At 37.2% G+C, this 15504-nt stretch overlaps 1 protein-coding gene across 2 annotated transcripts in view; it reads left to right on the forward strand.

Moving 5' to 3' along the window:
* PDGFC (platelet derived growth factor C) overlaps positions 1-15504 on the forward strand; it is a 101672-nt gene that overhangs the window by 56057 nt on the left and 30111 nt on the right. For both annotated transcript variants that reach the window (XM_015860984.3, XM_085546398.1), the window contains exon 3: positions 1686-1881. In XM_015860984.3, coding sequence (XP_015716470.1) covers positions 1686-1881 — 196 coding nt within the window. The remainder of the gene's footprint in view (positions 1-1685; positions 1882-15504) is intronic.

Here is a 15504-nt window from a genome sequence, read left to right on the forward strand (position 1 = left end):
ATTACTGCTTGCTGTTCTCCCTTGTGCATCTGCAAGGCTGTCAGTCCTCTGTAACTGTGTGTGAATACTGGCAAAACCATGCTCCTTCAGGTTTATGTAAGCAGCAATTCATGTAAAGGAAAAGTTTCCATTTTCATACCACAAGTAGAAGGCATGGGTCCATCAGAATAGAAGGCAAAAATCTGTCAGACTTTAAATTACAGTTAAGTATAGATTAATTCCTTTGAAATTGCAATGCTGTTTGTATAGCTTTCTTTTCTTGCACTACATTCATTTAGCTGTCAGCCTTTATATGTTACTATAATAAGGTACGATTACAGTGCTTGTTTTCATTGTAGACTGAAGCACAGACTTTTTACATAGTTTCAAATGTATTTTCATCACCATGCTGCTTATATAACAAACAAAAATGAAGTAACTAACTGACAAAACTAATTGCCAAAAAGAAAATAAAGTGAATTACTCCCCAGTACAAAACTATACATGTATTTAGTTACTAGGGTTATTAATTAGGTAACTGAGGATTGCTACGGTTTACTGAGTGCAGCGTCAAACTTGACTATATACAGATTTTTAGAAAAGGTCAAAGATAGAAGTCTTGTGCTATAGCATGAAGATTTTTTTTTTTTTTCCTTTGATGTGCTTATGGAATTAAATTTTGTCATTTAGAGATCTCATCATTTTCTGTCATGATGTTGAAAAATATTCAACTTAGATCCGTGCCTCCTGTTTGCAGCTCAGTTTTCCATACAGACTGATTCCAGCTGCTGAATATGAATTCCTGGGAATTCTGGGCACTTGGCAATGAGGTTGTTTGAGTTATTGTGAAGAGAGTTGTGTCCCTGACAGTCACGGTGGCCAATCACCAAAGGAGTCCTTTCCTTTTGGCAATTCCTCACACTTGTGAATTCATCACCAAAGAAACTGTTTTAGTGCTTCTGTGTGCTTTAAAGTCAAATGTAGTCAGTGTATTTCTTCTGAGTTCGTTTACTGCCACATAAAACATTTATTTTTACATGTATCTTGTAGTCTAACAAAGCTGAAGAATTCTGAGGGATGCCCTCTGTAGGAAATTGTCAGTAAATGTCTTATTTCATATACTTGTATACTTCCAAATAGCTTATCCCTGACACACTCCTGTGTCAGGTTAATGTTGTGCCAGTACATCCCTCAGCATGGTTGCAGCCATCATAATCCTTGTCACTGGACCCAGTAAATGTAGAAGTCTCTTCTAATGAGAGGCAAATTTATACCAGCCCTTTTGTGTGGTAGGTGTGTGGTGTGAGCAGGCCTGCCCTTGTACCTTCAAGTGATTTCTCTGCACTTCCCAGTAACAATGAACTGGAGCCATCAGCAGCCTGCATGATTTGGCTGCTGGACTTCTGTGAGGGCTCCAGTCTTGCATTTATGTGTCGGAGTTGAAGGAACCATACAGTCACATTTCTCTTACCTCCACTTGAACATGTGTTGTTTTCTGACCAACAGTTGGAGCTTGGGTTTGATTAATTTTGTTGTTGTTGCAAACCAAACTTTATCTCTTAATATGCTTTTACTGAATAGATTTTCCTGACAAAATGAATTAAAAAGCAAACAGAACAAAGGGACTTTTTCTATGTATGTTATACACTTTAGGAAGAGGGGAAGAAATACAGTATTGATGTGTTTGTTTTCTCTCTTTACTACAGGAGTGCAGGATCCTCAGCATGAGAAGATAATAACTGTGACTTCTAATGGAAGTATTCACAGCCCCAAGTTCCCACACACATACCCACGCAATACTGTGCTAGTGTGGAGATTAGTAGCAGTAGATGAAAATGTGTGGATACAGCTTACCTTTGATGAAAGATTTGGGCTTGAGGACCCAGAAGATGACATTTGCAAGTAAGTTACTTTTGCTTTAACTTACAAAATATCATAAAGAAGATTTGGGGGATGGAACAAGAGTATTGCTCAGGTTTTGCAAAAATGTTTCACCTGCATATGAATATATTTATAAAAGCACATCTCTAATGTATTAGCTACTGATTTTCTTTTGCAGTGCTAGGAAAGCATTTCATGCTTGAAATATCATTTGAATGTCATATCCTGCTTTGATGTGTTCCTGGGGAGGTATTTCACACCAGTTTTTCCTTTCCAAGTAGGTTTTTTTTTTGCTTTATTTTTTCCCTCTGTTTTAGATTTTTTTTTTTTTTTTTACTACTCTGTATGTTTGCTACTTGCTTTCAGTTTTTCTAATTAATTAATCTTCATTTGTTTGTATATTTCATATCTATTTTATTATTATTAATTTATTATTTTTTTCCAAGTTTGGGTTTCTTAGAGGTTACTTTTGAGCTTATTCTTATTTTGGGAGTCATGGATCGTAACAGATGGGCAGATATCTTCTTTGTAATTCTGAGGAGAGTAATTGTCAAGGCCATGTCAAATATAATAAAGCATATGTTTGCTCAGATGAGTGCACTCCCTTTTTAAATGAAAACTTAGCTTGCTTTTTCTTTTCTTTGCATGTGGCAGAGTGAAGTGAAAGAAAATCCAGGTAGGGTGACTCATTCGTCCACTTGCAAAGAAAAAAGTAAGATAAGTTAAAATATTTTAAATCTTGTAACTTGAATAGTATTTTAGTGGGAGTACATTTATTTTAAGTAAACAAGGAGATGAATTCAAAAGCACTAGTCAAATTAAAAAGCAGTATTAAGCCACTCATAATCTTATCATGCTCATATTTGTGCATGTATACCAGGCAGCTGGATGTTTGCAAATCCTGGTATGTGCACTTTTGAGGACACATTAGTCTTTTTAACTTTGAAGATACAACCCTCTGAAAAAGAAATGTTGTTTTTGACAAAGAAAATGTTCCTATATGGTTTAACTTCAGTAACAATGTAAGTAAAGGAAGGGAATATGTATCTTTTGTATGTGAAGTGAGTACAAACAGTTGACAAGTTAAGGAAATGAAAGCATTTAACTTTTGCAGAGTTTAGCTGCGTAAAGCAATTCTACACAGGCCAGTTAAATTATTATCATAATAATCTCTGTACAAGTAATGTCGTGTTTCTTAGGTCTTGTTCTTACTAAAATGATTTCATCTTCTTTCTGCTTTCTGTAAAAAAGCTGAGGGCTTTTGTTGCCTCCATTCTATTTATGACTCTGTTCTGTTTCTGCCATCTTGAAGGTCACAAATCCATATTGTTGTTGGAAAAGTAATCGATAGTTTCTCAAGACCAAATTTATATGACAAAGAACAGAATAAAATATAGAATCATAGAAAACTTAGAGTTGGAAGGAACCTCTGAAGGCCATCTAGTCCAACACTCCTGTGATGAACAGGGATACCACAGCTCCATCAGGCTGCCCTGATCCAACCTGGCCTTGAAAGTCTCCAGAGACAGGGCATCAACCATGTCACTTAGAAACCTGTTCCAGTACCTCCCCATCCTCACTGTAAATGACTTTTTTTTCCTTATATCTAACCTAAATCTCCCCACTTTGAGCTTGAAACTCAACCCTTTTTTTCTCACCACAGACCCTGCAAAGGAGTGTATTCCCTTCTTTCCTGTAGCTCCCCTTTGGATACTGACAGGCTGCAATCAGGTGACCTTGCAGCCTTCTCTTCCCCAGGCTGAACAGCCCCAGCTCTCTCAGCCAGTCCTCATAGGAGAGATGTTCTATTCCAAGGATCAATTTGTCTGTATCTGTTACTAGAAGCCAACATCTGGCTGGCTTGGCCATATTTGGATTTCTCCAGAGTCAGTTCTGACACTTTACTTCTTGTCCAGAAGGATTTTAACTGGTACTGAAGGTACCAGTTTAGCCTCCCTTTTAAATAGTTTCCTGAATCTGAATCTCATTATCCTGCACAGCTCTTTTCCATTTCATTTTTACCTGCAGCTCAACTCAGAAAATGTACTAACTAATTACTTACATTACAGCAAATTCTATGCTCATGCCATCAAAACCCAGGCTCAACTGGAAGCTTAATAACTTCCATAATTTTAATTAATTTTAATTAAGTTTAATTAATTAATTTTAAATACTCATCCAGGGTAAAGAACAGTTGTTGGCTTTTTTCCCTTTGAAAAATTTTAACTATGAGGAAGTTTTTTTTGTTTGTTTTTGCTTGTTTTTAGAAGAGACATCTGATATTTTTCCCCACACAGTCTTTGAAAATATTCAGTAACAAAGTTTTATGATAAACTCCTCCAATCATGAAGATACAGACTTAGCTTTCTTCATTGAAGAACAGGTGTTACAGTTGCCAGTGATAAGCAGTCTGATGTTTTGAGCCGGTCATACACTGCAGCAATAAATAATAAGTCTTTCCTATAATAGTAAAGTGTGCCAAACTCACTCTCTTGCTGTGCACTGAATTGCTATAGTTGTTCATTTTGGTGGTGGTGGCAGCTGTTCTAATTATCAGATGATTTCAATTTGTTTGAATTTTATTATATATACTAAATCACAGAAATGTGCTATGAATCCAAAGTGCAATTACTGTAGATAAAATTATAAGGATTAAAATACACAAGTGGAGTGTGGAACTGAATGAATGTTGAATACTCTGTGGCACTTGACACTCATCTTCATTTTAGGAAGGCTACATTCATTTACAAGTCTCTTCAGTCCTCTGGTGATGTGAAGTATGAACTGTAGTCTGTTGTATAGGCTTTTCTTTGTTTTTATGTGAAGCTTTTAGCAGCTGCATATGTGAGTCTGTTGTTGCAGTTATGTAAGTGAAGCATTTGTCTGCACAGTTTTGAGTGAATCTCTAAAACTTGTCTAGTTAATGTGCAATATGTAGAACTCTTACCTGTAAAAAATGAGTAAAGCTGAAGATGGCTGTCAGTGGTAACATGGGATAAAACCTGTGAGTAGTACAGTGACTGTTTTTGACTGTTCTCACATTAAACTAAATATTTAAGTCTTAATTCCAGGAATGTTCTTCCTCCAGAGGTAGTTAGAATGATGCTTTAAGATACAGAGGCACAGGCACCTCTCTTTTCCCTAATGTTTCTGTATGCTATTCTCCTTCACTTCAGATTTTTCAATTGAACTGTGCCCAAGCTGTTCCCTTCCATTCAGGGAACATCAAAGTTCTTAGGCTCCAGGAAACCATATCCAAACTGCTTAAACAGTCCTATGTTCTAATGAAAGTATCGTTAGCAAAGTGTTGACAAGAATTAAAAATCTTGAAGTTTCAGCTCAGTTTGACAAGGCTGAAACAAGTATATTAAGGAGAAACGTAGAGACACTGTCTGTGTTCATTGTCTTTGAAGAAGGAAAATATTTGCATAGCTGTTTCTTTGACATAAATTATGTCAAATGCATGCTATCTGGTAGTGAGTTATGGCAAGCAGAATACAAAGGCCAAACATTTTGTTACATGATTTTCTAAAGGGAGCTTTTCATGTAATATAAGACCTAATGGAGCACATGGACCTTCCTTTCTTTTAATTACTACAAAACTCTCCATCTAACATGTGGAGTTAAATACAGATGCACAGCTGCAGCTGCATGGTGTTTAAGTAAAAAGATGATAGATATTTCACTTCTGTTTGGCCTGTGTCACAGTAGCACCTTACTGCATCAACAGAGCATGTGCAGGAAAGAGCAGTTTTAGGATCTTTCTGTGCTGCAACCTGCAGAGGAAAAAACCCATTCATATAGTTGTTTTTCTTTTGCCTCCTGTGTGTTATAGAGACAAATATTAATGCATGTACTAAGAACATGCTATCAAAAATTCAGAAAGAAACATAATTTCTTGACATTTGATGAGCTTTCCTTGCTGCCTGGCAGTCTTGAACACTTCCTATGGAGGTATTCAAAGCCAGGCTGGATGGGGCTGTGGGCCACCTGGTCTAGAGGGAGGTGTCCCTGCCTATGGCACAGGGTTGGAACTAGGTGATCTTAAAGGGCCCTTCCAACACAAACTATTCTATGATTCTATGACTTTATGTTTTGAAGAAAAACAGAGCATTTTTCTCCATCAGGAACTGTATCTTTTTCCATCAGTCTGGTTTAGGCTCACTTCTGAAATTAAATACTAGGAAAATTTATCTCCGTTCCTAATTGTACAACTATGGTGTTCCTTCTATTTATTTATTTACTTTAGAAAGATGTTTCTTTTGAATATTCCACGATTTCAGAAAATTCATCTCTTTGATTCCCAAATGATGATTTGTACTGTAACTCATCCTTGAGCTGGTCCTATCCTGCTCTTCAACTGCTGTCAGCAGTTGGTTCTGGCAGAGGCATGTCCTGTGTCCAGGAGAGGCTGCAGTCAGTGGAAGCTCAGCCTTTCATAGTCTAGAGTTAAACCTCTTCTAAGCTCCTGCTGTGATTAAACTCTGCGGTGCAATTACCAGTGTATGCTCAAAGTAGATGAATTTGTGAAAAGGAGAGGATCATAATTAACTTCATGGCAGAAGACAAAAATATTACCCAATTTGTATTCTGAATTTGGCTTCTAAATATAAGCATTCAATTTAGGTTCTCTACTGTGTATTAAAAGTTGTTTAATACCACTTATATGATAATAAGTTTGTAAATGTGACAAAGCAGATATTGCAGTAAAAGAAGATAAAACTTCAGTAGTACAGTTGTTGCCAAGACTACTCTTTAACACTTTTCTTAAGCTTCTAAAAAGACTAAACTCCATTCTGTTTAAATGGTTTATAGCTGCGAAATTGTACTCTGTAAACAAATCAAAGTTCAACACAAGACAGGAAAATGGAGCAAGGTGCTTCCATGGTCTGAATAGAGGATAGCAAAGCCTGCACAGAGTGATGAGGAGCACATGCTACTCAAACTTAGGGACTGTTGTGGAAATCTTGCCTACCAACATTTTTCCTCCTTTAAAGTAAATCCAGCATTCATTTTTAATATCTGCTATTACCAGTGGATGCGATAATAGATCCTATTTCAAGGGTAATTTAAAATCAATTTTCACAGCTCTGATGAATGGTAGGAGAGTGATTGCTGCTGAGTGGGTAGTTGTCATAATCCCTTACTCTTTATTCACACCAGAGACTATCACCAATTGATTTAGAAAACATTTTAGACTCCTTAATATTCCTTCTTGGTCCTCTCAATCTCAAGCAAGCTGTTTGAATGAAGTAAACTGTGTCTGTAGTATCAAAATATTTTTGTAAATAATCCTAATACTAGCTTGTTGCTTCTAAAATTGTTTCATGTTACCCTAGTTGGCTCTGGTTCCAGTGGCATAAAGTAATTTCTTCTGAAAATGAGTGTGGCACGGCTAGGTCTTTCTTGTCTCTGGGATAATTTGGGAACAGCTACTGCTAATGGAGTTCTCTGCTTATTCCCAAGTGCTTGTTAAAATGTAGGAGTAAATGAGGACTGGGGTAGGGGGCACCAGTGCATGCTGTGAGCTATGGCCACCTGAGCTGAGGTGTGTAGGCTCACCATGCAGCCACTGCACTTGTCAGCATGCATCTCTCATGTACCTGATGTCCAGAGAAATGCCAGCACTAAAGGCAGACCCATCAGTGGAACCTGTAATTTCTGTGTATGCTCTCTTAGTGTTCATTTACACACAGCAGGCACTCCCTCCCTGTTGTTTTTTCTGGATACTGAAGGGCTAAGTACAGTTAAGTCAGGAGGCTTGCTGTCAATTTTACAAGTAGCTTTCCCCTGCTTAGAGCCATGAAGATGGTTAAGGATCTTGAGGGTGAGATGCATGAGTCACTTGGTTTGTTCAGAGGAGAGGCAGGCTGACAGGAGACCTCATGGCTGCTGACAGGCAGTGGCCATATTCCCAGGCTGCCAGAGTTCAGGAAGCATCTGAACAATGCTTTCAATCTTGTGGTCTGATTTTTGGGTTATCGGGATATCTGGAAAGGTGCAATTAGAAGAAAGACTGGAAAAAGCAGGATTACTTATCCTGTAAAAGGATAGATGGTAATGTATGAGTATCCCAGGGTGATAATAATGTAAAATAAATAGATATTTTTCTCTTTCTGACAATAAAACAAGCAAGCAGCAATTATTAGTTCTGTTTCATACTGGCCTCTGATTGGTATGCTGTGTCTGGATTAAAAATAGGTCTGCATAATTTTACGTCCATTAATTTATAACTAGGTAAACTGAAGTGAGAGGAAACTCCTTGCATGCCTTAGGTGTAAACTGATCTCCTGCTAGGGTTGGGAACACATTTTTCTGCCTCATGCACTGTTTTCCAATTCCTCGGTAACATTACAGGGATTTTTCACTTTCTGTTCAAGTAGCAGTTATTAGCCTGTCCTGCAGCAGGATATTGGATTTGGTGATAAATGGGCTGTGCTGGCTTGGTAAATTCTGTGTGCTACTGAAGAAAGAAACCATATGTAGTTGTATCACTAAACAAAAGAAAGAAGTGTTTTCATTTAAATAAGCCTGGGTAGAGTCCCTCTCTTCAGTAAGGAGGAAGAATGAAGAGGAGAGACTTGACCAGGTGCATGATGATGCATCAAGGGAGGGTCTTCATGTGCTTAAAATACCCTTTGGGAATGTTGTTGCTGTGTTCTAAAATTTACTTGAGGAAATCACTGAGAAGTTGCTTAACCGGTAGTTTTCACATCATTGACTCAATCCATAGCCACTTTTCAGAATATAAGAGATTGTGCCTATAGGAAAAACTACCATTTGGGATACTAGGCTAAATATTTAAAATGCAACTTTAAAAACAGTGATAAAAACATAGTTATGGATTCAGAGAAGCTGAAGGAGGTGCACTGACTATGGTAAACAGCATGAGTATAGGTGGCATCAGAAATGCTTCAGAAAGCTAACAATTAATCTTAACAAAGGGGTCTTTTTCCCTACATAACTCTACTTTTCTTATCTGCATGATCATCGTATATCTTTCTGTATCCTAAGATTGTTATTCAAGTGATTAAGAAAAAGGTCTCATTAGAAATGATACTTGTGTAAATTAGGTTAATGGCACAGGCTATCTAGATCTGTGTTCTGTGGTTGCTTTATTCATGAAAACACTTATTTACACATTTTATCTGTGTGACAAATTTAACATATACTTAAATAATTATCAGGTTGCTGTCGGAATATAGAATTATTTTGGTTTAGAGCTTGTAGAGGATCTGCCACTGCATCTAGTTTGAAAATTCCCATTCTTGTGGAAAAGTTAGTGCTCCTTCTCCCCCATGAGGCAGAAGTTATCTTCATGGTCTGCAGTATCCACGTGCTTAAGCTGGAGATACTGGAGACCAGTGCACATAAATGCCAGTAACCATTATACATTTTCACATTGTGTTTGTGTGCCAATGTACTGCTCGTGAGGGAAAGGAAGTGTGTTCAGCAGTACTTCACTTACGAATTATCACTGAAATGAGGGATGAATGATCTTTTTTTTTTTTAATATTAATAATATTTCTTTAATATTAATATATATGAATTATCTTTTTTTCTTTAATATACTGCTTTGTTTTCAAGAGACAAAAGCTAAGCTACTACATGAGATGTAGCTGCTTCAGCTGATCCCTCAGGTTTTCAGGAGGTCCATAGAAAATGGAAACGTGTTTTCTGCTATACACCAGAACAGTTATACAACAGGTATTTCCTCCAAATCAGATAACCATACTGAATCTTTTCCTTTACCTGAAAAGTGGTTGGCTGTTTGACAACTAGCATTTAGGGGTTTAAAATACTTCATTTTTCCTTTCATGTGCAGTGTTGCATAGTCATTATCAAAGTGGCTTACAGTGAGTGAAGGGGAAGGAAACTACAGTCTAAGGATTAAACATTTTTTTTTTACTTTTTTTTTTTTTTTTTTTTTTAATGTATCCTAAATAGCAAGATAGAAGTACAGAAGGAATTGTGCAGTTCTGTTAGAAGCCTCAGGGTGTTATTAACCAGTATGAGGAAAGATGAAAAAGAGAGAGCCATGGCAACCATATAACATTTGTGAATGAATATGTGTTTCCATAAGGCAGCTCCTAATGCACAGCACTGCATATTCTAAAATAGATGTATTCAGTGTAGGTTGGCACAGAAACTACAATCCATATTTGGGGAATGGAAGTTAGAAATGTTCTCTGTTTATACTCTGAGTATCTTTATTTCATGAAAAATGTAGACATGGAAAGATACTTGTTGTTTTATATAATATACTCATTTGCTGTATTGGCCAAAAGTGAAGTTTATTGCTGGACGTGATGTCTGTGTATAATTAAACATCATTTTCTGAGTATGAAAAACTGACCTCATCACTTTATTTATATCAGTTATTTCTGGGTATGCTATTCCTTAACAGTGACTGTTAAAACACAGTATGTGTAGGATCAGCAGATACAGTTACAGCTATGGAAATTCATTTTGCCTCAAATTGTTCCTGTTTCAACACTTTCTCTTTTTACATTAAAACATCAAGCATAACAGAAATCATAAGCTGCTAAGTGGAACTACTCATTCCTTAACTGTTGGCTCATCTGCTCTCTTCTTTGATGACTCTGATAAGTTTTCCCAAAGATGCTCAGGGAAACTGCCAGTGCCACGCACCTCAGCAACTGGAAACAATTGACTCCAGGTGCCTTTGATTTTTTTGCAGACTTCCCTTTTTAAAGGCACTATCAAAAGGGAATATATAAAATATTTTTAATTTTCTATCTGGTAGTCTTTGAAAGGATGTTTCTTCTAATAATTCGTCTTTACTGACATTCAAAGTAGCCCCCAGTTATAAGTTTCTGTTCATGTCAAATTAATTTAGTTTTATTCAAGATTTATAGAATCACATAATGTATCATAGAATGGCTTGGACTGGAAAGTCCTTGAGGTGGGCAAGGACACCTCCCAATAGATCAGGTTGGCTGGGACCCATCCAGTCTGGTCTTGAACATATCCAGGCATCTCCATCTCCATGGTTTCTCTGGACAACCTGTTCAGTTCCTCACCACAGTCTGAGTAAAGAATTTCTTCCTAACATCTAATTGAAATCTTTCCTCTTTTAGTTTAAAAACATCCCACTGCTGAATATTTGTTGGTGCTGTCCTCAGGGTTAAGACTTCAGCCAAGGTCCCCTTTCCCTTCCTTTTTTTCCAGCAAACTTTACTTTCTATCTCATCGGAGGGCTTTTTTCCCTTACCTTTGGTGGCAGGTTGAGTTACTAACAGCAAAGTTGTATGGATGCGCAGTGTTCAAGTTCTGTGATTTTGGGAACATTTTATCTACTTGTTAGTGGTGGGCTTTACTGATGGGCCGCTTTTTCCCAGTCTGAGGTGCAGGTGAATATAGTTTACTGGCAACAAATACTAAATATTATGAGATAGATGAATGCATTTGACAGGTGAAGGAATTAAATAGCTATTCTGAAGCTTGCAAACTTCTGTTACAGTTGTACTGCTTGGCAACTCTAGATGAGAAAAGTTACCAAAACTAAGATTTCATCTTACACAACTTGAAAAATAGTGTGCATGTACCTGCAATTTCATAATTACCTACTATTTGATTTCTTTTAGCATTTTGATTTTAATTTCACACAAAACTCCTCTGCATCAGAGGAAGATTTCCTTTAGTCTTCATGGGAGTGGCAGTACAAGTGACAAAAAAAAATTTCTCCTCCTGTTGAATCAGTGGCGCAGTGTGTGCTCTTTTTTCTACAGCAGTATTGCTGCAGTAGGAGGTTTGTACTTTGCCTGAAATCCACTTTTATTTCTCTGGCTCAGACTGTCACTGACCTTCTATGCTGTTTTTCTACTTGAGATCCTTCCATTTTCTCTCCATTGTGAACTTTGCATTCTCCATGTCTCATCCTGTGATTTTTGCTGGAGGCTGCACAATGCTTTGGCCTATGGGCAATAACAAGGCTACTTAAAAAGACTGTTTCTGCCATCAGATGCCATGGATTTGAGTGTCTCTTTTGTGCTCCAGTATTTCCTTATCCACCCAAATAAATGTGAATTTCCTCATTGAACTGTTGCTGGAGATTTCTGTTGATAGAGGAAAGCTTCCAAAATTTGTTACAAGTGAGGAACACAAACTTTGAAAGAAAACGTCTTCAAGCTAAATGTTTGGCCTCTCTTTCCTTTCTAAATATGGTATTTATTTCACAAAGAACAATGTGATTAATTGCAGCTGAGATTTAAGTGATCTAAGAGATGAAGAGTACTTGAGGTATTGCCCGTGCCTTAACACTTCTGTGTGTAGAACAATATAGTTTATCTTGAATGATGGAAACTAAAGTTTTATTCCATGGGAACTTCAAATATTTCAGAAGTAAAAATGATAATGATTTTAAATATTGGCTGAAGATGGAGAGAAAACTTTCCTTTTGGAATTCTGTTTAGAGAAAAGACCATGATACTTTCAGGATGACGTTGTTTGGACGTTGTGTTGAGAGACATGGTTTAGTGAGAACTATTGGTAATCGGTGAATGGTTGGACTGGATGATCATGTGGGTCTTTTCCAACCTTGGTGATTCTATGATGATTCTATGACAGTTCTTAGTAACTTCTGTTGTTTCCAAAATGAAGCTGCCCAAATATAAAACATCAACATTCTATTCAGTAACATTTTGTCTAGTGAACTGGCAGAAGACCTTTGATGCTTTAGGTCCGAGTCTGAGGTAGGTATTTTTGTGTGCTGTCCCACCATAGGGAAAACCTTGAGATTCCTAATGCTTTTCAAGAAAATGGAATAGAAATACTGCAGCATCCCACAGGGAAAATATGTCAGGGGTTGCTGTCAACTTCACATCACACTTAATGGTTTAAAAAAAATGCAGTCAGTGCTCATCAAAGGAGGGAAGGAAGAGTGTATTTCACTTTTCTCATGGTGAGTGTGCTAGCTTTTTGTCCAGCATGCATCAATATCAAATGGAAAGATCCAGCGTCACCAGTATGTCAAAATATTTTACCATGTGGATTTCTACTCCTTACATTCATTGATACATTTGTGGGATTCTGAAGGGAGAGGGAAGCCACAAGGCTTCTCAAAACTGTAAGCCAAGGTAAACACCCTGTCAGAAAATATTTAGCAAATGGTGCAAACCACAGGAAAAAAAAAAAAAAAAAAAAAAAAAAAAAAAAAAGGAGAGGAAAACACATTCCCTTAGAGAATACAATTCCTGGTTTGAAAAGTATTGAAGTTCTGAGTCCCTTACATTACCTCTTTGTCCTTTTCAAATAAATTGCCTTTGGTCAGGTTGTTATTTCAATTCAGAGTCCTGGGCACCTAGCCATAGGGAAGTGGAATACATATTCTGCAGGTTATATATGGCAAGGTGCAATGGGAATCGTTGACTAAAGGCAAATACAAATTTTGTCTCTCGATAAGAAAGGAGACTACCTATTAGTCAGAATGTCTGGTAGCATTTGCCTGAAGTACTGAATGCAGATATGTATGAGCATTTATTTAGTCACTGTGCCACAGAGGATTTTTTTTTCTGTTTGTACATTGCACAAAAAGGATTATTTGGTTAAATGAGCATTTTAACCTTTTTCTTTTTTAAATCCATTGTGAATAGAAAAAAACTTTCTGTTTCTCAATTCTTGTTTATTTATCCAAGTTTTCTTGCTTTTCAAGTAAAAGCTTCTCTTGCTGGGAAACTAGGTGGCTGTGATACTATCCCAGCCAGTTTTCAGCCCTATGACAAGAAGCCTCAGAACTGTGCAGTGGAGGGCTAAAGCATCTGAACCAGTTTGCTTTGTTGTGTTTTGCAGCAAGTTCTGTCTTCAGTCATCATGCCCAGGAAATGTGTGAGGGGCTTTCTTTGGTTGATGTGAAATTTGTTTCACTTTTACATCAGTGGTACAGTGAGAACAAAGATGCAATAGAAAGTGCTGTGTAAGTTATGCTAGAAGCACTAATGCCTGTACTATATTTGACCCCCTACGAACATATGAATTCTTTAAAATAATGATTAAATTATTGACTCTTTACAAATCAGAAAAACAGATAGATAATTATCTAACTGGAGATGTAAAAAATAGAAATTGGAAATTCTGTAATCCAATCACTGTCGAAACACACTACACACCCCACCTCACTGTTTCCACATCCACATTCAGCAAGTGTTGTAAATATCAGTGGGTGCCATTTTATTCACATGGAGCAATTTAGTGCCACACCTTTGCTTCATACACATTTCCATGTCAGACTGCCCCTCTGCTGCCATCTGTCACATGGGACCAACATATAATGGAATATTGGTGGGAACATTCAGCCCCTCCTGCTGTATCACCAACACCCGACTCTGATGTTGCGAGCCAGCAGAATAAAATAAGAGCATTACTTTCTGAGCAGCACTCCTATGATAAAATTCAGTTCTCAAAATCAATTTAGTAAATATGGTCAGTTTCAAAGTCTTGCTGCAATTAATGTACATATTATCTTTGTAATATGTTTTAAACCTGATCACAAAGTTAAAACAGTTTTGAATCAGTTAAAGGAATTAGTGTTTCGCTGGAAAAAATATGGTGATGAAGTAATTAGTATCATAAGTTCAACAAAGATTTAAAGCTGTGGGATGTGGCAGTAATGCATTTTGAACACAGTTAATGAGCATATTCATTGCATTCATTCCTAATTAAGTGGAAAAAATACTGGTCCTTTAAATGGAGATAATAAATGTGCAAGTCAGTCTTGCACAAACATGTAACACCAGAATTTATTACCTGCTGTCTAACTAGGGAACTGGGAGTCATTATAAAGATTAGATTTACTGAAAAAAAAAATTGAGAAAAAACTCCTGTAGAAAATGTTTGAGGTAATAATTTTCGCATTAAATTTTTCTTGGCAGAGTGAGATTGAGTTTTCCTTTTTAAAATATGGTTATTTGCTGCCATCAGAGCTAGTGGGACTGTCTGTACCCTTGAAAAGGATTCAATAATATTTACCAACTTAGGTTTCTATGAGAAATACATTTAGTTTACAACTTAGAGATGTAAGAGAGCAGAACACTGTCCAAAATGTTGCAACTTTCCTAGAGGTGTGTTCAGGCTGGGCTTAGGAGAACAGAGGTGCTGTGGTCATGTAGCAGAGCAGCGGCTGGGGCAGCTTCCCAAGGCCAGCTGGGGCCCAAGGGTTGTACTCCTACCTTTCTGAGCCCAGGAGCATTACTGCTCACAGATTTTCAAGCTCTGCAGCAGGGGAAAAGCGACAGAAATTCCTACTGTTTATTCTGTCAGTAGGCAGCCGGGGAACTGACATGAAACAGGTTAAAATATTAAAACCAGACATGCCTTCTAGAGCAGTGGTTTTCAATGTTTTTATGACTTGAGAACCCCCTAAACATTCTCCAGTGGAAGCAAGGACCTTTGTGTAGTATATTAAAGCTTATGGGTGACAACTGACGGGTGTTTTCTTAGTTACCTTTCATGGACCTATTTGAAGTTGTTCACAGATCCCTACGGATACCCAGACCACACGTTAAAAACCAATGAAACTAAATCAAACCTTTTATGTTCTGTTCTTTCAAAGCTCCCAACTCATATATCTCCTGTCAGTATTACCGACATATCAGATTCTTTCTGACACATGGTGCATTTATGTTT

Source organism: Coturnix japonica, chromosome 4 (assembly GCF_054131305.1).
Source record: "Coturnix japonica strain WE chromosome 4, WE-NBRP24, whole genome shotgun sequence".
Taxonomy (NCBI): Eukaryota; Metazoa; Chordata; class Aves; order Galliformes; family Phasianidae; genus Coturnix; species Coturnix japonica.